The sequence below is a fragment of the Capsicum annuum genome, chromosome 6 (genome assembly GCF_002878395.1).
Source record: "Capsicum annuum cultivar UCD-10X-F1 chromosome 6, UCD10Xv1.1, whole genome shotgun sequence".
NCBI lineage: Eukaryota > Viridiplantae > Streptophyta > Magnoliopsida > Solanales > Solanaceae > Capsicum > Capsicum annuum.
In genome coordinates, this window is record NC_061116.1 from 221,701,778 (window position 1) to 221,725,949 (window position 24,172).

At 33.4% G+C, this 24,172-nt stretch overlaps 4 protein-coding genes and 1 long non-coding RNA gene across 6 annotated transcripts; 4 read left to right on the forward strand and 1 right to left on the reverse strand.

Annotated features, from left to right (window-relative positions):
* Positions 1 to 5,692: 5,692 nt before the first annotated feature.
* LOC107874634 (protein NRT1/ PTR FAMILY 2.7) lies at positions 5,693 to 9,619 on the forward strand. The gene is made up of 4 exons (XM_016721396.2): positions 5,693 to 5,902; positions 6,209 to 6,426; positions 6,785 to 7,326; positions 8,611 to 9,619. The coding sequence occupies exons 1-4, from the start codon at positions 5,833 to 5,835 to the stop codon at positions 9,437 to 9,439; spliced, it is 1,659 nt and encodes a 552-aa protein (XP_016576882.1). The 5' UTR covers positions 5,693 to 5,832; the 3' UTR covers positions 9,440 to 9,619.
* A 1,371-nt stretch (positions 9,620 to 10,990) lies between these two features.
* LOC107874633 (vicilin-like seed storage protein At2g28490) lies at positions 10,991 to 13,154 on the forward strand. Its single transcript, XM_016721395.2, has 5 exons — positions 10,991 to 11,522; positions 11,655 to 11,839; positions 11,944 to 12,024; positions 12,096 to 12,494; positions 12,610 to 13,154. Exons 1-5 carry the CDS (start codon positions 11,213 to 11,215, stop codon positions 13,015 to 13,017), a joined length of 1,383 nt encoding a protein of 460 aa, XP_016576881.2. The 5' UTR covers positions 10,991 to 11,212; the 3' UTR covers positions 13,018 to 13,154.
* A 2,497-nt stretch (positions 13,155 to 15,651) lies between these two features.
* On the forward strand, positions 15,652 to 17,821 carry LOC107875573 (vicilin-like seed storage protein At2g28490). 2 transcript variants are annotated; one of them, XM_016722338.2, is made up of 6 exons: positions 15,652 to 16,142; positions 16,272 to 16,456; positions 16,552 to 16,632; positions 16,716 to 16,892; positions 16,959 to 17,111; positions 17,258 to 17,821. In XM_016722338.2, the coding sequence occupies exons 1-6, from the start codon at positions 15,839 to 15,841 to the stop codon at positions 17,651 to 17,653; spliced, it is 1,296 nt and encodes a 431-aa protein (XP_016577824.1). In that variant the 5' UTR covers positions 15,652 to 15,838; the 3' UTR covers positions 17,654 to 17,821. The 2 variants fall into 2 exon arrangements, with proteins under 2 accessions (XP_016577824.1, XP_016577823.1); XM_016722337.2 differs by having other exon boundaries at positions 15,744 to 16,142; positions 16,716 to 17,111.
* Positions 17,822 to 18,115: 294 nt separating this feature from the next.
* Positions 18,116 to 20,231, reverse strand: LOC107875574 (adenylate kinase isoenzyme 6 homolog). Its single transcript, XM_016722339.2, has 3 exons — positions 19,884 to 20,231; positions 18,954 to 19,099; positions 18,116 to 18,864 (listed from the first exon to the last, which is right to left on the reverse strand). Exons 1-3 carry the CDS (start codon positions 20,082 to 20,084, stop codon positions 18,678 to 18,680), a joined length of 534 nt encoding a protein of 177 aa, XP_016577825.1. The 5' UTR covers positions 20,085 to 20,231; the 3' UTR covers positions 18,116 to 18,677.
* A 676-nt stretch (positions 20,232 to 20,907) lies between these two features.
* On the forward strand, positions 20,908 to 22,519 carry LOC124899377. The gene is made up of 2 exons (XR_007056829.1): positions 20,908 to 21,073; positions 22,249 to 22,519. It is a non-coding gene; the product is annotated as an uncharacterized LOC124899377 (long non-coding RNA).
* Positions 22,520 to 24,172: the final 1,653 nt, after the last annotated feature.

Consider the following 24,172-nt stretch of genomic DNA (forward strand, 5'->3'; position numbering starts at 1 on the left):
ATTAAAAAACAAAATGGAAAAGAAAAAAAAAGAAAAAGAAATAAAATATAGGAAAAATAATAATAAAAATAAAGGAGTGAGACTATGGATTATATTTAATTGATAAGAGATGCTATAAATTGTATAGGCTAAATGGAATAATTAGAAACTTAAATTTACTAACTCATGTAGGTCTCAAAAGAATATGAATGATGAAATAAGAATGAGAAAGGGGAAAACGAAAAAAATACAACGAAAAAAATAAAAAATAAAAATAGATGAAAAAATGAGAAAGAAAAAAAGAAATTATAAGAAACGAGTAAAAAATGAAAAAAAATGAAACAGCAAAAAAGTCAATTAAAGAAAAAAAGAAAGAAAAAACAAAAAAAAAAATAGAAAAGAAAAAACAATTGAAATTTTAAGTAGAAGTGGGTGATCTCTGTGTTTAAATGGGTACCCATATTTTACCCATTTTGTCCATATTTGTATGAGCTTTTAAAATGAGTTAAAGTCCATATTTACCTATTTGAAATATGAGTGATCTAATTCAATAAATATGGGTTAAATAAACTTTTTTTCACAAATATGGGCTGAAATTGTCAGCCCTATGCATACCATACATATGTAGATCCACAAAAGTACGAGAAAGGAACGAACAAAAAATAAAATAGTAATGTCAGTATTCAGATTTCGATCGAGTTTCAGAGTCAAATAAAATATTTTTATTATTTTTCATTTGTATCTTTTCAAATATTTTAAAATACTAGCTTAGTGTACGTTATTTGCACGTGTGTTTAATGTCAATTAATAAAATAATATATAAAAAATATTAGAAAATATAAATTAACATTAAAAAAATGTTATACTTACAGATTGTAAGTAGAATCAATACTTCCAGATTATTAAACTTTATTTATGCAATGTTCTTAAATTTGTAATTCTATAATTTTTGCCATTATTATTATGATTGGTTATGAGATTAGATTTTGCTTAAGTACAGTTTTATGACTGAAATTTAAATTAATTTTAATTTAATTAAAATTATAGGTAGTCCAATATCTAGAATTATTTATAAATAATTCAAGCTGATTATTTCTTCACATTTAAGATAAATTTAATATTTTGTAACAAAAAAGGATCCATATAAAAGATGTAAAAAAAATTCTTATAAAATCAAAATCAACTCTTGAATTTAACTAACAAAGAAGAACAAGAGATTAAAGAAAAAGTAACATAAAATATAAATTTGAAGTTTACGAACCTCATGTCCACAAACATACTACACATAATTTTGAGATGACACCATCAAAATATCAATCAACTCTTGGACAATTGAGAGAGACTGCACAAATAAATAAAAAGGAAAAACAAAAAGAATAGATTAGTTGCAAAAAGAAAAAAGTAATTAAAAACTAAATTATATGGGATTCACTATACCTTTTCTGAAATTTCATGTAAACATTGATAATTTTGGTTGTCAGCATTGATAATTTTACGTTTTCCCCAATCAATGTGAATCCTTACAATATATTTTAGGATTCCAATCCTAGGAAAAATCTTATAAGAAAAACAAATTTAATGAATTTTATAAATTTAAAATTCTTTCTATTTCTATATATTAATAATAATTTAAGAAAAATAGTGAAAAGACAATTTTGTCTATTGCGAATACTTTTAATGAAGGACAAAAAGTTCAAATCACTTTTATAATGTTTTTTACACTTTTAATATATTACTAGTTTAGAATACGCACTCCGCGCGTATATCTCGCTTCAATGAGTTTAAATTTATGAAATCACTTCGATATTATAAAAAAAAAACTTTTAACTCCTCTCTATTTAGCCAATGATTTTTCCACAAAAAAAAAAAATATCATAATCAACAATCCTTGGATCCGTGTTACTTAAATTCGTGAAAATTATTGAATAATGAAAAATATACATGCTAGTACTATATACATTTCTCAACTTCCACATGAACAACCAATGCCTATCTATAACATCATTATTTATTTTCTTAGATAAGATCTTTAAAATAAAGCACTAATAAAAAAAATGAAAAAGTAAATCAGCTTAGACCCAATATAACAATTGAAGGGGATCAAGAAATTTGAAGTACAAAAATGCAAATCATCTCAAATAGATTCCTCATTGTAGAATCGTCGTTATTGTTAAAATTTATTTATATATTCCAACTCAATAACATCAGGCGTTGAATTCTTTTCCAATCTTGACATAAATATTGCACCTTAAAGATACATATATAAATTCAGTTTCGATATTATCAGCTACAATTTCTCCAAATAAACCAACGATGAGATCATGATAATTATATAGAGAAGTTTATTAAACACATATTTTTCTAACTTATTTTACTTTTATGAGTTACAAATATATAATGAAATATACCTCAATACTTGTATTTGATATTCCTTATTTATGCTCTGGTCGAAAAAAAAAGAAGCAAATAAAATCCACTACAAATCCACATCAAAGCTCCACGTCAAAAACTAATAGAGACATACAGTTTTCAAGAGATAAAAAACTTTGATGGAATTAGATATGAATTGAAGTACTTGTGATTTTTTTTTTTTGAACAATTTGAAGACTTTATAGAATTGATGACAAAGATGTCATGTATACAACCAATGTTCCCCATTTTACAAAAAAGATAAAGAGATTATGATTTACAAGCAGTGTGGCCACAATCTATACCCATGCAGGATTCTTTAATGAAGTAAATTGCAGTCTTCACCTGTAAATAGTTGCTAAGGCTGTAAATATCCTTTTCCCTGCCCATGCCACTCATCTTGTACCCTCCAAAGGGAATCGTAGCATCAAATACATCATAGCAGTCAATTCACACCGTTTTAGTTCTCAGTCCTCGGATCAAGGTGTTTGTTGTGTTGATGTTCTTTGTGAAAACTCTTGCCGCTAGATCATAGCGCGTGTTGTTTGCCCTCTTTGTTAGTTCACCAATATCCTTGAATTTGAAGACACATTGCACTGGATGAAAAATCTCATCTTGTGCTATCGACATGTCCTCCTTGGCATTTGAGAACACAATGGACTGAATAAAGTAACCTTTGGAACCAATTCTATCACCACCAACATTTTTAGGGCTTGATGTCACATAGTCCAACACGTACCTTGTACTTGAATTGTGCCACACATTTTTGGGAGGTTAATGATAGCGTAGCCCAAACAACAATTCCGTGAGATCTTTTGGGACTAAGTGACTAATACATGTCATGAACTTAGATAGTGACAAATATGATATCGAAGATAGATACTTCCTCAATACACATTGATGGGGCAAATCTAAGTGATGACGTTGAGTTCCAAGCGGACGAGAGATAACAAAGAAGAGCTTGATAAGGCATCATAAAAAAATCACAAGACACACACGCTTATGAGTTTGAATTGATAACAGTCATGTTAAAAAATAACTTTCTGGGAACTGTTAAATTAAAGTGAACAATTGATAGATTTTCTGATAAATCCTTAGCTTAAGACCAAAATAATTATAATTGAAATATAAGAAAGGTAGACAATAACAAACCGACAAAATAATCTGAGAAATTATAGCTAGAGAAGAAAATAAAGGTACACACCTTTGACAAAAAATTATAAAATTCATTCAACTTTTTCTTCAATGATGTCACCTCTTGTACCAACAAGAAAGCAAATCACTGTAACACCAAAACAAATGATGTTGTTAGTATTGGATGACCATACTCTATACAAGAAAAGTTTAAGCCACATTTAAATTATATAAGTGATCTATTACACATTTTAACTATATAAAAGTGATATTACTACCTCACCGCGACCCCCATTCTAAGGCGCGTGTGTTACACTTATTTTAATTTCGTCCAGCCTATTAAATAACAAATGTAAACGGCTAAAAACATTAAGGGAAAAGACATCGTTTCCATTCCAAACTATAGTCGAAAAGTCGAATCCACACCAAAACTATATAAGTGACCTATTACACTCCTTAACTATAAAAAAAGTGATACTTTTTACTGACGTGGTGCTGACGTGACAGCGCGTGTAAAACACTATACCACATGCAAGTGGTGGTAGCCTGACAGGGTGTAAATAGTTTCACTTTTTTATAGTTTAGGTGTGTAAAGGTCGCTAGTATAGTTTAGGTGTGACTTCGACTTTTCAGGTATAGTTTGGGGTGAAAACGATGCCTTTTCCCGATGAACATTTAAACCTTACATCTTTAGTCATTAACATAAAATCACAAATAAAAATTATCATATGTCATAACTTATTATTACTTATTATTGTATAACTTTAAGAACATACTAAAATTTTAGAAAATTTATCTTAAATTACAAACAAATACAAATTTATCTTTTTAATCATAGATACCATTAAAATTTTAATTGATAAGAAAATTTATATTTAAACTTGTTCTACATTAAAAGTTCTAAATAAGTAATTTTCTATCAAGAATAGATGACAATTTATTAATCTAAACTTCAAGAACATGTTAAAATCACACAAAAAGGCCTTCTCAATTAGCAATGATTTATCAAAAATATATATATGATAAATTTATTATTGTAACATAAAATACATACGAAAAAATAGAAAATTTATCTCAAATTGCAAGCATAGTTATCTCGTCAATCATAAATATTATTAAGATTTCACCAAAAATCTATCTCAATTGGCAATTGTTTATCTATTATTGTAAATTCAAAAACATATTAAAATTTGATTGTCTATTAAAATAACTTGATAAATTATTATTGTAAATTTCAAGAACATACAAAAATCAAAAAAAGAACTTCTCAATCAACAATTGCTTATCAAGAATAATGATAATTTGTTATTATAAACATTAAGAACGTACTAAAATATTTTTAAGATAAACTTACCTCAAATTACAAGTAAATTTATCTTCAATAGTAAATACTATCAATTTCACAAATAAATTTTCCTACGCCTTTCTTTTCTTTTCCAAAATATATGATAAATTTTTCCTACTCCTACACGTTTTTTTTTTTCTCCTCCCTACGTTTCTAGTGTTTTTTTTTCTTTACTCACCAACAAAATTTTAAAATATAAAAATTTCTGAGACCCCAAAATATGTTGAAAGACAAAATCTTAAATATATGATAGGTTTTCTAACCTATTTCTACAACGTTTTTTTTTTTTTTTTTTTTTTCTTTTACAAATCCTAAATGTATGGTAGGTTTTTCTATTACCTTTTTTATAAGTAATTTGACTTCTAAAAGGAAAGATTTTATCATAAATATATTTAATTAATTTTTAATTCTTAAATATTAGGAAAAAATAGCGAAAAGATGATTTTGTCTAAAGGAGAGATTTTTAATGAAGGGCAAAAAGTTCAAACGTAATTTATAAGGTCTTCACACTTTTAAAATAAATAGAGAATAGAGATAGATATAGATATAGATTATAGATTGTGTGTTATGACTTATAGTTGTATTTGTTTTGACATAATTTTTAAATATGTAAAATTTTATTTTTAAAAAATAAAAAATCATGTCTAGTTTACAATCAAAATTAACATATTTGACTCTCGAATACTAATTATGACACATAAATTAAAATAAAAAAAGTGATTGTTTCTGAAAGTCAACTAAGCACATGGAAAAATATGACAACTACACGAATGATTTCAGACTTTATTTATTTGTGCTCATTGTTACCTTGTTGTTGTTGTTTTTAATGAAACTTCTGTTTGCAAAGTCCCACTATAAGGTCCATATCTACAGATATTTTTTGAGCTGATCATTTATATAAGTGCTCCACCAAAAGCTTGAAGTGATCATATTATCCTTTAATTTGTGTTGTTGTAATTTCAACCATGGAAGCTCCATCAAAGTCACAGTTGCCAAGAAGTACTGGAGGCTGGGTCACCTTCCCCTTCATCATAGGTCTCATCTCTCCCTCTTCTTTTCCGATAGACTTGAATTTTGTTCCTACATGATATGATCAATTCGATTAGACACTCATCATATATTTTTATTATTCCAATCTTTTAACAATGTAGAAAAAAACAAAAGTTGTTAGTGCTATAAAGCTATACATGAGCGTTATTTGTTACTGCACATAGCCTAAATATTTGTTACAAGATATTTAACATATTATAACTTGTTATCTACCTGAGATATTTATCAGTATATTGACGCTAAATTCGTATATAATATCTCAATTTTGACATTAATTATTGATTTAAACAGCGAGCTCAGTGGGGTTGACCCTAGCATTTGGAGGTTGGACAAGCAATCTTATTGTGTATCTGATAAAGGAATTTGATGTGGAAAGTATTGATGCAGCTCAAATATCAAATTTAGTTAATGGTGCTGGAGGCTTACTTCCCGTCCTTGCTGCAATTATTGCCGATTCATTTCTTGGTTGCTTCTCCACCATTTGGATTTCATCCATCATCACATTATTGGTTAGTAATTAGTACCATTTATATATTGTCGTCGGTACCTAACTTTGGGTGGTCATTAAATTAGTATGTCTTCTTTCTTAGAGGGCGTTTGAGTAGGTTTATTGCTGGTTTAACCATCTTATAAAGATTTTTCTTCACTTTTTATACGTTCAGTAAACACAAAAGATCTTATAAGTCAAGTGCTTATTATAAAAAGAAAAATTGCTCTAAAGCCATGATTAGTTTATCACCCAAGTTAATAAGTACTATTTTTTCATTTTTCTTTACTCGAACTACTCTTTAAAAAGTAAATTAAATTAAACCTCTAAGAGTCTATTTGGGTTGACTTATTTACTAATTTTCGTGTCAATACTTGTAGGGCACAATCCTTTTAGCATCAACAGCGACACTTGATGCATTGAGGCCTAAACCCTGTGAAGTTGGTTCAACCTCATGTAGCCCTAAATCAAGAATTCAACATGTAGTGCTCTATGCAGCCATAGTTCTAGCAACATTGGGGTATGGTGGTACCCGATCAACCCTATCGACGATTGGAGCCGATCAACTAGCTAATAAACCAAAGGATCAAGGGATTTTCTTTAATTGGTTCTTCTTCTTTTGGTATTCTGCTTCTGTAGTAGCATCCACAGCTATTGTTTACGTTGAAGATAATGTGAGTTGGAAGGCTGGATTTTTCATATGTGTTGCGTGTAATGTTGTTGCTTTAGTCATTTTCCTAATGGGAAGCAGATTTTATGCCAAGTTTAAGCCTCAAGGGAGTCCGTTCACTAGTTTGGCTCGTGTTGTGGTTGCAAGTATTAGGAAAAGACAAGTTGCACTCCCATCGACTAGTGAGGATTTCTACCAAGGACATAATATAGTACCCAAAGCATTACCTGTTGTACCTTCGAAGACGTTCAGGTGATGCACACTTCTCCTGAGTTTGAATTTATTTGTCTTACTTTTTTTTTAGTCCGTTTCAAAAATATTGATTATCTCCATTCTTTCAAAACTTTTTCATTTCAACTTTTTAGACATGATAACATATAAAAACATAAGACATAAAATTCGTTTTTATACTTAATAACTGTTAGAGTTGTGACCCGAATTTTGTTGGTTCGGCCCTGAAAGTTTCACGGTGCGACCCATGTATGGATCTTTATGTTTTTAGGCCTAGGACCTATTTGTACGCACGTACTATATAAGTGCGATGTAGTGGGTTATTTTCGTTATTCAGAAAATTCAGCCTTCTCCATGTTGTACTCTCTCTCTATTATAGTGAAACCTCCTCTGCCTCTGCCAGTGGTTTTTCCCGCGCGGATTTCCACGTAAATCTATGTGTTGTTCTTGTTTTCATTTACTTATGATTTGTTTATTCTGTCCGAATCTTAACAATAACGCATATAATTTCGTGGCATGCATGACAAACTTTTCAGTGGAGCTGCATGTCAAAATGTCAGCATATCTTTATGTTGCAAGATTTGTATAAATCGACTGTTTCGACCATGATATGAAGCACCTTTTTCTTTTTATTATGTTATCTCTGAACTGTTGGAGATTGAATACTTTATTGTTTATCTATTTGTGATGAGACGTACGCCTACACATCACGGGCAAGTTGTTTTATTTGGTTAAAACAGGTTAAACTATATATTTTGCTGATGGTAGTACTTACATGAGACCAAAATTTGGAACGTTATTACTTTGGTAATTATATAGTTAAGCTATTCACATGGAAAAAAACTACAGTATATATTTTGTTGATGGTACGTAGTACTCATATGAGACAAAAATTTGGAACTTTGCTTACTTTGGTAGCTTATTGATTTGTATGGTTGGTTTTCTATTATAGATTTAAGCTATTGAGTAGTGAACAATATAAACTTATCTCTACTGAAAAAGCTTACATAATCAGGGAATGAAGATTTTTGTGTACTATATAGATCTGCATCAATAGTACTGTGTCTTGGACACACTAGGTTAGTTAATTTGGTCATGTAACTTAATTAAAAGTATAATATATTTTTTAAGGCATCCAACAATTAAGTTACATATTGCGACTAGCTATTTCGTGATTCATCATATTAACATATTCATACCATGTGCTCAAGTCAATTTGATACATCAATTAAGTTGGGCACACGTGCACTTGCTTTCATAGAGTATCTTTTGTAGCATATTGAAGTTGCTTATATATGAATGCAGGTTCTTGGACCGTGCCGCCATTGTAAGTGATGGAGATGTTAAACCAGATGGCTCAATAGCTATGCGTTGGAGACTTTGTTCAGTACAAGAAGTTGAAGATTTCAAATCCTTAATTAGAATCTTACCACTATGGTCAAGTAGCTTTTTTCTTGGCACACCAATTGGCGTACAAGCAAGTTTGTCAATCCTTCAAGCCTTAGCAATGAACCGTCACATAGGACCCAATTTCCAAATCCCAGCTGGTTCCATACTCGTCTTCGTCCTCGTATCTACTGCTCTATTCCTCGCCCTGTTCGACAAATTTCTCATTCCCACGTGGAGGATTTTGACTGGCAAATCACTTACACCACTCCAGAGAATAGGCGTTGGACACGTGCTTAATTTTTTAAGCATGGGTGTCTCAGCCTTAGTCGAGTCAAAGAGGCTAAATGTAGCAAAATCCAATCAAGGTTCCAACGATGTGCCTATGTCAGTATTATGGCTTGTGCCACAATTAGCACTTGTTGGCATTGCGGAGGCGTTTCATTATCCGGGACAAGTATCGTTGTACTACCAAGAGTTCCCAATAACCTTAAAGAATATGGCGACCGCGATGATTTCAGTGCTTGTAGGTATAGCATTTTACTTGGCAACTGCTCTAATTGATATTGTTAGAAAGACAACAACATGGTTACCAGGTAACATAAATAATGGAAGGCTGGACAATGTGTACTGGGTATTGGTTGTAGGGGGAGTTGTTAACTTTTGTTACTATGTAACATGTGCTTGGTATTACAAGTATCAAAACACGAAGGAAGTGGATTATAGTGATTCTCCTTCTGAAGAGTGATGCACGGGTCAAAAAGAAAAGAAAATGGATGGTCATAATTATTGACCATGCTACATATGTAAGGAGGTGATTTTCTAAGGCCAAGTGCAAAATTGAGAAGAATGTACTCATTTATATGTATCTTGATTGTCTAGAATAATAAGTATTTTAGACAAATAAATGACGAAGGTAAACCTCCTATGTTGGAATCATCTTCTTACCCTCATTTATCATCTAAAGTACTCCCTTTAAAAGTTTATTCCGTTTAAAAAATAATGAACTCTTTTTTAAAAAAAAAAAAATACTTTAATTTTAAATTTTCATGTGGCATCTTTCAGACCACAAGATTATAATTAAAGGACATTTTAGTATATTTTACATAACTTTAATTTAAAACTACAAAATTTAAAAGTTTCTTTATATTTTTAAATTTCGTGTCAAGTCAAAATAAGTCATTCTTTTTAAACAAGAGTAATAAGTGTTATTAAGTTGTGATTTTTATATTAAATATGTGAATATTGATTGGTATACTTTTACTATATTATCTTGATATTGATTGGTATACTTTTACTATATTATCTTTCTTTTTCTTTTTCTGAGAAAAAAAAGAGACCTTTTCTAAAAGTTTCATGGCCTTGAAATAGTGGTAGCTTAGTCATAATTCAACATCTATATAAAATTCATATGAACTCATTACGCGCCAGCGCCAGTGCCACCATGACTGGCCTGGAGGATGGCGGATGAGAAAAACAACCCGAAGACCATCAATTTGAGATTATTATCTAATTAATTAATTAATTAATATATATATATATACATATATATATATATATAACCGTATATAAATCATGTAATTTTTTATCGTAAAGGTTTCGAATGAACAGAGAAGAATTTCAGGGTGAAATTGGTTGCCACGGAACGGGGTTCAGTTTTTAGATTTTATTGTTTATCGGATAGAAACTGAAAAAAATTGGTATACTCAATGACTTTCATTTTTAGACCGTTTTAAAAAGAATGATTTTTCTTTGGCAATATTTTAATATCAACTTTGACATGATATGTTTAATACTACAATATTAAAAGATATTTTGGTACATTCGATATAACTTTAATTTAAGACTACAAATTTTAGAAGTCTTCTTTATTTTTTTAAATTTCGTATCAAGTCAAAATATTTTATTCTTTTTTTTTAAACAAAAGGAGTATTTTGATTGTTTTCTACATACTCTTCAAAAAAATATTCATTTAAAGTTTTTAATGGTTTATGGTATATCTTTAATTCTTTGCACTCTTATTTTCTAGTCAAATTCATTACCTTTCTAGTAATTTAGTTCTTGATATTATATTCTAGTTTAAATTTTTGATAAATTCAAGAATTTATTCCATGTTTAAAATTATATGTCTTTGATCAGATTTTTAATTATTCATCCATATTTAGTTTATTTTTCGAAACATCTTGGTAAATAAAGTATTTTCGTAAGAAATATGTGTCTTGATAGTGAGTGTAATGTTGGAATTTGTTTTTGACAACGAACCGAAGAAATCGACAAGCTTTGGCAAATGATTTTTCTTTATTTCTAAATAATTTTTTTTTTCAGGATCTTAATGTCCATGGCACACCAGAGAAATCCTAAAATTCTTGCATGGTTGACAACTAAATCCCCACAAATCTCACGATTCCCTCTATATAAATCGTTAGAATCTGCACTTAAAGTCATAAGTGAACCACAATTGATCATTAAAGAAAACTTACAAAATTAAAACTACCACTAATTTTTTTTCAGTTCTGAATCCATGAAAATGGGAGATAGAAGGACATTGTTGCTTCTAGTGCTGACACTTTTCTGTGCACTAGTGTCCTCTATTGGTGCCTATGAAGAGGAAGAATACGAGCAAAGGACACAAGGAGAAAGATGGTTCTTGTTGCGTCACTTACATAATGTTGTGAAAACTGACGCTGGGTCGATGAGAATGGTGAAGGGTGGCTATCATAGGGGTTCATATCTTCATAGTCCAATGCATATTGGTTTCATCTCCATGGAACCTAATAGTCTCTTCATCCCTCAATATCTTGACTCCGATCTTGTCCTCTTTGTTCATCATGGTAATTAAAATTCTATTTTCTCTCTCTTTCATCTCATTCTTTAACGGTTTAGACTTCCATACACTGATATCTTATATGAGTCGTCATTTTCTTGATAAACTAGAATTCTCATTATCCGTGAAATGAATACAGGAGAAGCGAGAGTTGGGCACATCTATAGGGATAAATTAGCAGAAAGGCATTTGAAGCATGGAGATGTGTACACAATACCTGCTGGATCAGCTTTCTATTTGGAGAATAGAGCTGAAAACGAGAGACTTGGCATTATTTGCAGCATTGATATTACCTCAGAATCCATGGGGTGGAATGCTTTCCAGGTATCCTAAGCTATTTTTCAATAAAATGGTCTTTTAATCCATTTCTTATATTAGATCTGTTCTAATTTTCATCCCAAAACATTGAAACTCGAAATACTTTGCAGTCTTACTTCATTGGTGGTGGAGTTCACCCAGCATCCATTCTTGCTGGATTCGATCACAACACATTATCAACTGCTCTTAATGTAAGTATTCGAGGAATTTACCAACATTTGCTAGTGGAAAAAACTGAGTCAAGATTATGTACAAATGGCAGGTGTCGACATCAGAATTAAAGACATTATTGACCAGGCAATCTTCTGGGCCAATCGTGCATATATCTAGTTCTCATGATCACTCAAACATTTGGTCCAAATTCTTGGCCCAAGAACCCCACCAGAAACTAGCTCACTTGAAGAGGATTGTGAATTTTGGAGAAGAATCTAGCCCCAAAGAGGAACAATCAACGTGGTCATTGAGGAAAATTCTATTTACTCTATTAAATAGGGAAGACGCTGTCAAGAGAGTGAATCATGAAGCTCCATCAACGTACAATCTCTACAACAGGAATCCTGATTTCCAGAACGACTATGGATGGAGCAAGAAGTTGGATGAGTCTGATTATTCTCCTTTAAGAATATCCGGCAATGGTGTCTACCTTGTCAATCTATCTTCGGTAATGATCCGATCATTATTCATGATCATGGATTTTTTTTTATTCTTGTTGGTAGGTTGCCAACTATGACATGTTAACGTAAACTTATTTTATCTATGTTTCTCGGTTAATGTAGGGATCCATGATGGCGCCTCATGTTAATCCAAGAGCAATAGAGTATGGAGTAGTGCTGAAAGGGACTGGCAGAGTCCAAATTGTGTATCCGAATGGGACTTTGGCAATGAACTCCAGAGTACGAGAAGGGGACGTTTTTTGGGTTCCAAGGTACTTCCCATTCTGCCAAATTGCTTCAACGAATGGCCCATTTGAGTTCTTCGGCTTCACAACATCAGCAAGGAGGAACCGTCCACAGTTTTTGGTGGGTCAGAATTCATTGATGCAGAGTTTGAGAGGGCCAGAATTTGCAGCTGCATTCGGAATTGGTCAGAAAAGGCTTGAAAGGATTGCCAACGCGCAGCGTGAACAAGTTATCTTGCCCTCATCATCGTCAGATTCTCCTCTGAAGATTGACATGGGTTTTTAAGTGTATTTGAGTTATGTCCAGCTTTTGGAACTTCCATTTTCTTTTGTGCTTTCCTTTCATTCGATTTTTGAGTTTCCTTAGTCGCTTTGTGACACATTTCTCTTGAGTTGTGAATAAAACGGATTGTTTTTTTTTGACATGTATTCTGTTTGTGGTCCTTCTTCATAACAAAATTTAAATTTTCAACTGGTTCTATGGTTGATATGTCGTGGTTTAACAGAAAATATGAAAGACTCTGCCCAACAAAAACGAGTAGTATACCCCATCGCAACGAAAGGAATTACTATAGTATAAAAACATCACAACCTCCTCTCTATTCAACAGCTTTTTCACAATAGGATTTAACAGATAATGCTCCATCTTTTGTACATAATTATTTAGCGTACCACTAATATCGCTCAAAATTCAGTTTTAACTTTTTTAAACTCTGTGTCCAGCAAAATACTACTCATCATGTAATGAAAATGTTGGCTATAGTAAGAAAAATGTAATTATGGCTTTCTACCTTCTCTGTGAAAGAAAAGATGAATTATGCAGCTAAACACTATTATGTGTCATCATTGCTGAAGAATGCACTGTCTTTAAACTGCCGACTTGGTTAAAACAACCTTAGGACCTACGGGAATGGTAAGCTCATTCTTAGAGTATGTAATTTTCTTCTTTGCTTGTATTGTGGTTTGATAGTATCTTGTTAATGTGTTGTTAGAAAAATTAATACAAAGTATTGTTTTTATGTAATATTAGTACATAGCCAATGTAAAGCTAATGCTTATATTAGTTATACACTCTATCTCTATTGTGTAGTGAGCTATGTATTACTAATATCATTATTTTCCATGTATTAGCAATACAAAGGAGTTCAATATATGCATTAACTTGATTAATGATAAAATTATCCCTAAAACAGGCGCAGAGCTACCCTTTGGATAGGGGGCCGAACCCCCTTCGACAGAAAATTATGCTATTTATATATGTTAAAATTATTTTTTATGTATATATAGTAGATGTTTGAACCTCCTTCGGTTAGTTCGTATGCTTACTTCTAAACCCCTAGTAAAAACCTGGCTCCGCCAGTGCCCTCAAATCCCATTAGAACAATTTCCAAGTTCTTTTTCATTACTTTGCCTCTCTTCTCTGTGTTTTGGCAAGCAAATTACAAAAGGAAAAGGGACAAATATATTTCGAACTATGATAAATAATCTGTATATATTTTTCGTCATATTTTGGTATACATATGCCCCTGTCGTTAATGAAATGGTATGTCTATGTCACTCACACTAATGATAGGGGCATACATCCACGCAAAGTATGATGGAGAATATATACGTACTATTTATCATAGTTCGGGGTATATTTATTCCTTTTCCGTTTTAATTTGTTTATTTCAAATAATTAATTCAGATCCACTACCCGATCTAATAAACTCATTGAACCCGATTGCAAACCAACTCGATCCAACCTCTACTTTTTGTTCCAAATCCAATACTCCCTTTGTTTTTTCTCTTAAACGTGAAATCCAACCAAATTGCAGTGATTGATCGTTGTTGTTAGTTGGTGTTTACAGGTTGGAGAGAGTGGAGATTAGGTCAGAACTGGCCGGAGCTAGGAGTGCAGCGATGGTTCGTCAGTGAGGTGTTTTCGGTTTGACCGAGACAGTAGCTAAGTGGTGTTGACGGATAGTGGGTAGTGTTTTTTTGAACGAAATTTCGCCGAAAATTGAAACGTGTGGTGTTCAATTTATTTGGTGTTATGAGTTAATAATTTTTTTTTTGAAAAATTAGTACTACCTCTGTCCCATTTTATGTGTTGCTATTTGATCGGACATGGAGTTTAAGAAATAAGTGATGACTTTGTAAAGTTTACAAAATTGTTCCTCTTAAAGTTATTTTAATGTTTACTTTTTAGTTGTCTTTTCTTAATAAGTGGGACACTAAAAATAAAATGAGAATCATGTCATTAAATAGTTACCAAAATAAAGAAAGGTGACATTCTTTATGGAACGGATCAAAAAGGAAATGACGACATATAAAATGGGACGGAGGGAGTAATTGTGGGTGTCACTGTATTATGAGTAGAAAAAATGTGTCTTTTAAATAAGCGTCTCTTGGATTTTAATTTGGACGGGTTGAGTTCGATGGGTTTATTGGGTCTAGGTTAATTATTTGAGGTTAAAAAATTAAAATAGAAAAGGGACAAACATACTCCCGAGCAATGATAAATGAAACGTAAATATACTCCGTCATACTTTTGGTACACATATACTCGTATCGTTAGTGTGAGGGGCATATAATGACTAATGATATGTTGGTATCATTTATCATAATTCATTATATATTTGACCCTTTTCCGAATTACAAATTGTGATTGTAACAAAGGCTTCTAGTAGCAATATATGTTGTCACAGACTAGATAGGTTTATTGGAAATACAGGTGACCTTGATGGCCGCAAAAAATATTTTTTTCAAATAAATTAGTTTATACATCTTAAATCCATTCTTTAGTAGCGCTAGATTAGGCCTTAAATTTGAAGTGGTCATCAAAGTGCAGTTTCAAATAATTTGGTTTCTGTATACAAGCTTTGGCAAATGATTTTTTCTTTATTTCAAACTAACTTTTTTTTTTTTTTCAGGATCTTAATGTTCATGGCACACCAGAGAAAGCCTAAAATTCTTGAATGATTGACAACAACTCCCCTCATATCTCAATATTTCCTCTATATAAATGGCGAGAATTTGCACCTAAGTTATAAGTGAACCAAAACTGATCATTAAAGAAAACTTACAAATTAAAACTACTACTAGCTTTTTTTGTTCCAAGTTAAATGGGAGATACAAGGACATTGTTGCTTCTAGTGCTGGTACTTTTCTACGCACTAGTGTCCTCTGTTGGTGCCTATGAAGAGGAAGAAAGTGAGCGAAGGACACTGGGAGAAAAATGGTTCTTGTTGCGTCACTTGCATAATGTAGTGAAAACTGATGCTGGATCGATGAGAATGGTGAAGGGTGGCTATCGTAGGGATTCATATCTTCATAGTCCAATGCATATTGGTTTCATCTCCATGGAACCTAATAGCCTCTTCATCCCTCAGTATCTTGATTCCAATCTTGTCCTCTTTGTTCACCATGGTAATTAAAATTCCAATTTCTCTCTTTCATTCCATTCTTTTACATTTTAACTTTCATATACTGATATCTTATATGAGTCGTCATTTTCTTGATAAACTAGAATTCTTATTATCCGTGAAATGAATACAGGGGAAGCAAGAGTTGGCCATATCTATAGGGATGAATTAGTAGAAAGGCATTTGAAGCATGGAGATGTGTACACAATTCCTGCGGGATCTGCTTTCTATTTGGAGAATAGAGCTGAAAACGAGAGACTTCGCATTATTTGCAGCATTGATATTACCTCAGAATCCATGGGATGGCATGCATTCCAGGTAGCCTTGGTCAAATTCTCAAAAAAAGGTCTTTTGATCCATTTCTTATCTTATGCTTTTCTTCCCAAAACTTTGTAACTCATAATATTTTGCAGTCTTTCTTCATTGGCGGTGGAGTTCATCCTGCATCCGTTCTTGCTGGATTCGATCATAAGACATTATCAACTGCTCTTAATGTAAGTGTGCAAATGACTTTACGACTTCTTAAGACATTTATCGGTGGGGGAAAAAGCTGAGTTAATATTATGTAAAATGGCAGGTCTCAACAGCAGAATCGCGCACGTTCTTGACCAGGCAATCTTCCGGGCCCATTGTGCATTTATCTGGTTCACATGACACAAACACTTGGTCCAAATTCTTGGACCTAGAATCCCACCAGAAACTAGCTCACTTGAAGAGTATTGCTAATTTCCAGGAAGAAGCTAGCCCCAAAGAGGTAGAATCAATATGGTCATTGAGGAAAATTCTATTTTCTTTATTAAACAGAGAAGACTTTGTCCAGATAGTGGGTCACAAAGCTCCATCAGCGTACAATCTCTACAACAGGAAACCTGATTTCAGGAACGACTATGGATGGGGCAAGAAGTTGGATGAGTCGGATTATTCTTCTCTAGGACAATCCGGCAATGGTGTTTATCTTCTCAGTCTGTCTCAGGTAATGATCATTTGCACGCATTGATTCAAATCCCTTGCATGTAAACAAATCATAATTAATAACTTATCATGCTCCAGGTATATATAGCAACATGTATGTTTCGTTTCCTGCTTACATGTTTTATCAATGTTTCTTCGTTAATGTAGGGATCCATGATGGCACCTCATGTCAATCCAACAGCAATAGTATATGGAATAGTGTTGAAAGGGACTGGCAGGATCCAAATTGTGTATCCAAATGGGACTTTAGCAATGAATGCAAGAGTACGAGAAGGGGACGTCTTTTGGGTGCCACGATACTTCCCCGTCTGCCAAACTGCTTCCACAAATGGTCCATTTCAGATCCTCGGCTTCACTACATCAGCCAGGTGGAACCATCCACAGTTCTTGGTGGGTAGGAACTCATTGATGCAGAGCTTGGGAGGGCCAGAATTTGCAGCTGCATTTGGAATTGGAGAGAAAAGGCTTAAAAGAATTACTAATGCTCAACATGAACAAGTCATTCTGCCATCATCATCAGCTGCTCTTGGTGACTTGGTCTAGTTGAGTTATGACATGAAAACTCAAAGCCAGTTTTGGAACTCTTTTTTTTTTTTTTTCTCTTTTCTGTTTTACTTTCATGCGATCTGATTTTGTTTCCTTGGTGGTCTTGTTGCACACAAGACACATTGCCCTTTTGAGTTGTGAATAAGATGGATTGGTTTTTTGCAATGATTTTGTTTGTGGTTTAAACTATGTTACTATTAGTTAGAAGAAAATTTGAAATTTCAGTTATATCTGTGGTGGTACAAGAACAAAATGTAAAATTGATGAATTCGAGTTTCAGGTGCATGATCAGTTTCTTGACAACTGAAGCTATAAACTTTATACCGGAGAAACTACTACTCCACCGTCACAACTTTGAGAAAAGTTACTGTTGAAGCTCAATTTTACTCATCATATTTGAATTGAAGTTGCAGTTTAGTTCTTACGCATTTGCTTACAACATTATCATTCAAAGTTGTCTTTTTAAAAGTTAAGTCTATAAATAAACTTAACAAAAAGTAGATCTTCATAAATATTGAGATTAGATTGTAACATCCAACATGCTGGGGAATGTTAATAGTTCAGTTTGTTGGCAACCTGAATTTTCTCCACATTGTAATCCCCTCCAAATCCCCTTCCCCTACCCCCAATTTCAACCCGAAAAACATGTTTCCACAAGGTACCAACCATTTTCTTTGATAACACTGGTGTCCCTTTTACAGTCTGTATGAAACATATTGGGGTGGACTTCCCTTTTGTGCGCAAGCACGTCCAATCGAACAATGTTTGTGTTATATTTATGTCCATGCTGCTGATAACAATTAGCTGATAGTCTCACAAAAGTATTGGTCAAGCCTGCTTTCAGCCACAATATGTTCAAGTTAGGCTTAGTAAGACATTAGCCTAACTTGAGGGGCAATATTGGAACAACCATCTCCTGAAGAAGCCAAGGGGATTTAACATCTATTATATGAACGTAAAGTAATCTTGACCTTCTCTATAGTTTTAGTTCCAAGAAAGTACATCTCTCCTTATACTTTAATCATAAGACAGGGCTCCAATTACTAATCCAACAGGTCAGTTTCTCTACATTTTTGGTAATATCTTCAAGAGAATCACTTCTTAGTATTACCACAATATCCTCTGGATAGTTCTCTTTTGCCTCCTCCAGCAAAACTTGAAACATTTCACATTCAGTATTACTAGCAAGCTTTTGATCTGAGTAACCTCTGGGACAGTCAAACAGTCTAGACATATTCAACAGGACGATACCAGATATGCACATGAACAAAAAAGTAAGGATCAATTGATAGTTTACCTCATAGTGAACCGATCATACAAGATAGAATTGTCAGTTTGAAGCACCAAAACTCGGTCAAACCAGCGCTCAGGAAAGAAGTCACAGCCGTGATGATCAACGATGTTTCCACCTTCTTCCATCAAATTCTCAAGCTCATCACATAGCTGGATAAGCAAAACATAATCCAAGTTAGAATAACACATTTCCTTAGTATTTCAAAGGAAATGTACGGGTGGCAAGATCGGCATGCCTTCTAGTTGTAGTTGACGTTAAACACACCAGAACTACCCAAAGTCGCCTATTTACGGGTTCGCACTCAATAGTCGATCAATTCGTTTTCCCTCTTTCTATCGCACACTTCAACTATTTGTTTATATAGTGTGTGAAGTCTAACTAATGGAAAGTGCGTATTAATTAGTTCCAAGAAAGTAGACGTTCACATCAGGAATAGAGTCTGCTAAGGTTGTACGTGCTTTCCCTTTTTTTTCCGTTGAGATTGGGTTGGTGTGCCGATGCTTTTCAAGCCTACATAGGGTACAAGATCGAAAAGATGCATTGGATGGACATTCGGGACCTGGAAATAGGAAATTTAGTATGCGAGAACTTCAAACTGTAACTCTAGTTACCCTTTATTAAAATTGCTTTGGAGAGTACAAATCAATTAATCAATCAGCTATAGCTCAATCCCTAATTAACTTAGTCGGGCATATCTATATGAATACAATATCTATTCGTTCCATTTTATTCCGATACTAAATATGTTGTACTTTGAAGAGCACAACTTGAACAAAATTCAAATTAATACTGCTGTCTAAGCCGAGACAAAAACACTAGGTGATTCCTATGTATCCTAACCTCGGCCATAGATAGAATTACCTGGCACCAGTTGCCTGGTGAGAGGTGACAGTTTTCTGTGAAATTAGTCAAGGCACACATAAACTGACTTACGAGGTCTTCGTTGATGTAGTAGCAATCGAAGGTGTCGTCCCAGCCATTGGTCAAGTTCTTCTCATTAGCAAAGTCGCCGACATTGATGTGGCGGAGCTCCGTCACCTCCGCCAGGACAGCCGCCGTAGTTGTCTTCCCTGTTCCCGGAGTTCCGGTGATAAGTATGTTAGGTCTCTTCCTGTATCTGCTATTTTGCGTCATTGTCGTTTACTGTATATATGAAACCAAATTGAGCTTTTACATTATTCAGTTGAATCAACAACACTGAGCCTCTTTATAATATAGAAACAGAGTTGAGCAGGTCAGGTCAACTCTCTAATGTCTGTTTCAATAAAACTAAATATTAAGAGAAAGTAAAGTGTATTATTTAGTGTTCTCATTATTGATTTCAATAAATATTCTAGACATTTCAGCTTGTTTTTTCCCCATGATTCAGTTGAACAATTTTAACTTATAAAATAATCACCTAGACATCTTCAAAATTTCTGTGTCATGTCATCCTCAAGTATCCACGAGATACGTTATGGATGTGTAACACCCCCATACTTTCGGGCTAGAATTTAGAGAATCGTTCCTTTGCATATAGACCCTAACTAAATTATTACTTGTTAATGTATGTGTAGTGATCACTCCTATAGTGTGGAAAAACCTTTGAATATGAATTGAGCTCACAAGAATCCCCTAATTCTAAGACGAGTTGAAAACAATTCCATCGATTAAGTTTTAGAGGACACTTCAACATCGGTCAACTTTCATCGATCATAACTTCTGTTATATAATGAACTGGGTGGCCTGCTATATATCAAATGAAAGATCTTTGAGTTCTCTTTCCAACGCAACTGATTTCGTCCAAATCCAACATCGAAGTAAAAAGCTATGCTCAATTTACTTCAGCATGTCAATCTGTAACTGAGGGACTGTTACGACTTTTTTTTGTTTCATTAGGGGTATTTTAGTCTTTTTTCCCTCGACCCAAATAGTCCAAACCACATAATATCAGTCCTAAAACAGCATTTTTAGCCCTAAATTCATTTCCCCAAATTGAAATCATCCGCCCTTTCTCTCAAGAACTTCAAGAACAATATTCAAGTTTCCTTCTCTTCTAAAGATCAAGAACTCATCCCTAAGATCAAGAATTTCAAGAAACGGACTAGGATCCGGGTTCCACCTTTCAAATTCTATAATCTAAGGTACGTGGAGTTTTTCTAAACTACATGTACATGGTGAAAACGTTTTTAATAATGCTTTGAATATTGAGAAATCATGAATTTGCAATGGGTTTTGGAATTATGTTTACAATCTTGCTTTATGAATTATCTAGTGATATTATTATTTGGTCTTGAGGCCTTTTTCCCAAATTTATTTGTACTTGTATATATATATGTATTAAATTGAGTTTGAAGATTTAATTGAGAACATGAAAATATAGAATCCCTCTCTTTCTATGATTTCCCATTATTTTCATACGATATGGATTGCTTCAAAATGCATTTTTGAGAAGCATGATACAAAGGTCTTGATTATTGCTTATGACTTGATCATGGTTTTGAATTGAAAAGAGAGGGTGATTCTTGCTAATATAAATGAAAAGTGGTGATTCAAAGAGATTGCATGGGTTGTTACAAAATACTTGACCACCACATGTTTGTTGAAATGTCTAAAAGAGAGAGCCTTGCATAATTTTTACATATGATTGAAATATGGATTCTCTTGCACTATTTGAATGATATGGTGGTCCAAACTTTATGTTTTGAATGAAAAGACTGTAACATGATATTTTATGGCTCAGAATTATGAATTGCAAATCTTGGTATGACGATACCAAATCAGATAAAGTCATGATAAAACTCAGAACAGAATACAGATTTCATTTTAGATTTCAGATTTTGAATTCAGAAAGATGCATGTTTAGAATGGGTTAAAACTGGGCACTAAGAGAGTAAGGTGGTTACCCAAAGAAGGCATGAGTCATATGATTTATTGCCCGAAACCGTGTTTTGCCGATACAGGTATATTATTATACGTTGGCCTAGAGCCCTGAGGTGTATCAGATTCAGATACTTCAACCCTTGCAGCAAACTTGGGTTGGGGATTTGGCCGTCGAGTTAATGAAGGATCCCATATTGCTCGTGAGAAACTTTCAGATATGTAGGCTGTACCACCTAGCTCAGAAGTAATACAAAGAATGACATTGCATTGACAAGACTGTTTTGAGATCTTTTGAAATGGCCCATGTATTTTAAACTATTTCACGCATAATGTTTTATGACTTGCTCTCACCTATGTTATATATGTATAAATTCATTATTTTGGATTGCTCTACGTACCAGTATATCTGTATTGACCCCCTCCTCCTCCCTCTCAGGATCCGAGGCAGAGTCCCGCAGTCCCATACAATAGTAGATTCGTGTGTGTCAGAAGTTTGCAGCTGGTGAGCCTTCTTTACTTCGGAAGGCCGGTATTAGAGCTTGTTATTATTGTTCCATTTTGATTCATGGACCGACTGGGGGCCTTGTCCCAGATTTCAGACAAATGCCATTTTCAGTTGTTAGAGATTTCACAGACTGATGTTTAAAGTTGTTTCGAGGTTTATGGTTTCCATCACAGATTATTCAATTGAATTATGATAGTGACCATGATTCCGTATTGTTTTATATTTCCACATTTTCCTTCATATTATATGAACGTGTGTATGATTGCCAGATAGAGAAGGGCGCTCGGGCCTTCACGGTTCGGGACGCCCGTCGCGGCTAAGGCCCCGGCTCGGGTCGTGACAGGATGAGTTGGGGTATTTAGTTGTGTAGACATGCACTCTCAAAGTTGTGACCAAGTTAAGGTGTCATAGATGAACTGTTAGAATATGAAATTTTTCTTTTAAATATTCTGTTTAGTTTTTAAATGAATAGTAGTCCTTATTTTTGTGAAGTGTGTCTTGTAAGATAGAGTGTCTTGTAAGACTTATGAAGTGTATCTTGTAAGACTCATGTAGCTTATAAGTATAGTCTTTTGTTAGATGTTGATTATGTATGAATGAATGTTGAATGTATGAATGAATGTATGTGTGATGTGTTTTGCGGAGAAATTTTGACTTTTGAGAGAGTCGCCACTTAATTTTAAAAAGGAATTAAGAAACCTTTATAAAGTACTTCAAACGATTCAAAATAGGAAAATCATTTGAGTTAAGAAATTCTGAGTAAGCGGTTCCTATTAACGTTTTAGGAAGGTGTTAGGCACCTAAAACGGCCGCTAACTTGCGATTATCCTGATTGTTTGAAAACGTCTTTGATTAACTTTCTAAAATTTGATTTATCAAAAAATGGTTGACTTTTAGAAATACTTTGAAAGTTTGCAAAAGTTAATTTTTTGCGAATTCGTTAGGGGATTTGGCTAGGTTCGCAAAAAAGACATGCAAAACAAATAATAAAAAAAAGGGGGGAAGGGAGGAGAATTAGTTATTTAGGCTTTGAAGCCCAAATAGCTAAACCTGTCCTAATCTAGTTGGTTTTTCAACCCATTTCTCCTTTCACCTGTCCTATTTCTATATTTTCGGGCCCTTTGGCTCTAGTTTTCGCTTCACCTGTATTAAGTAGAACTTTTGCTTCATGGCCCGAATAAATGAATAAATAAATAAATAAACTAGTAAATAAAACGACGAAGGAGACTTTTGACGCCTCTTAACCGCTCCAAATGTAGGCCTTTAATCGCCTCTTAACTGCTCCAAACGTAGGACTTTAATCTATTGTCCTTCCCTAACTCCATGTGTTCATGTGCCAAGGGATCGCTTTTGAGCTTAGAACCTCGGGCTTGGCCCTGAGATGGGCCTCACTGGCCCCATTAAGGAATGCAAAGGAAGAGGGTCCGTTTGGACTCCAGGCGAATTCATGCAGAGGAAAGGAAAAATATATATAAGTTAATAAGCGTTCAAATATTTAGATAACAAAGAAAATTAAGAAAATTTAAAGCTTTCCAGAGTCACTACTTCTATCATCAAGTATGAAGGAGAAACTGGCTACAAGATTAATGAACTTACGACATGTAACTAATTTTGGACCTTTAATATGGGAATCAAAGAGAGCACAATATATCACACCCTAGTAATTTTGCATAGAAATGTGCATATACATGAAACAATTCCAGTGAAGGGCTTCAGTTTTCCTAACCTAATGTAATGATCATTAAGTGAAAGCGTTGGATATATAAAAAAAACTTTCACTTGTCACAGTATAAAGATGTTACAACATTTGTTAAGGGACCGTGCATTAATAGTAAGTCGCAATCGATGCCTTTTG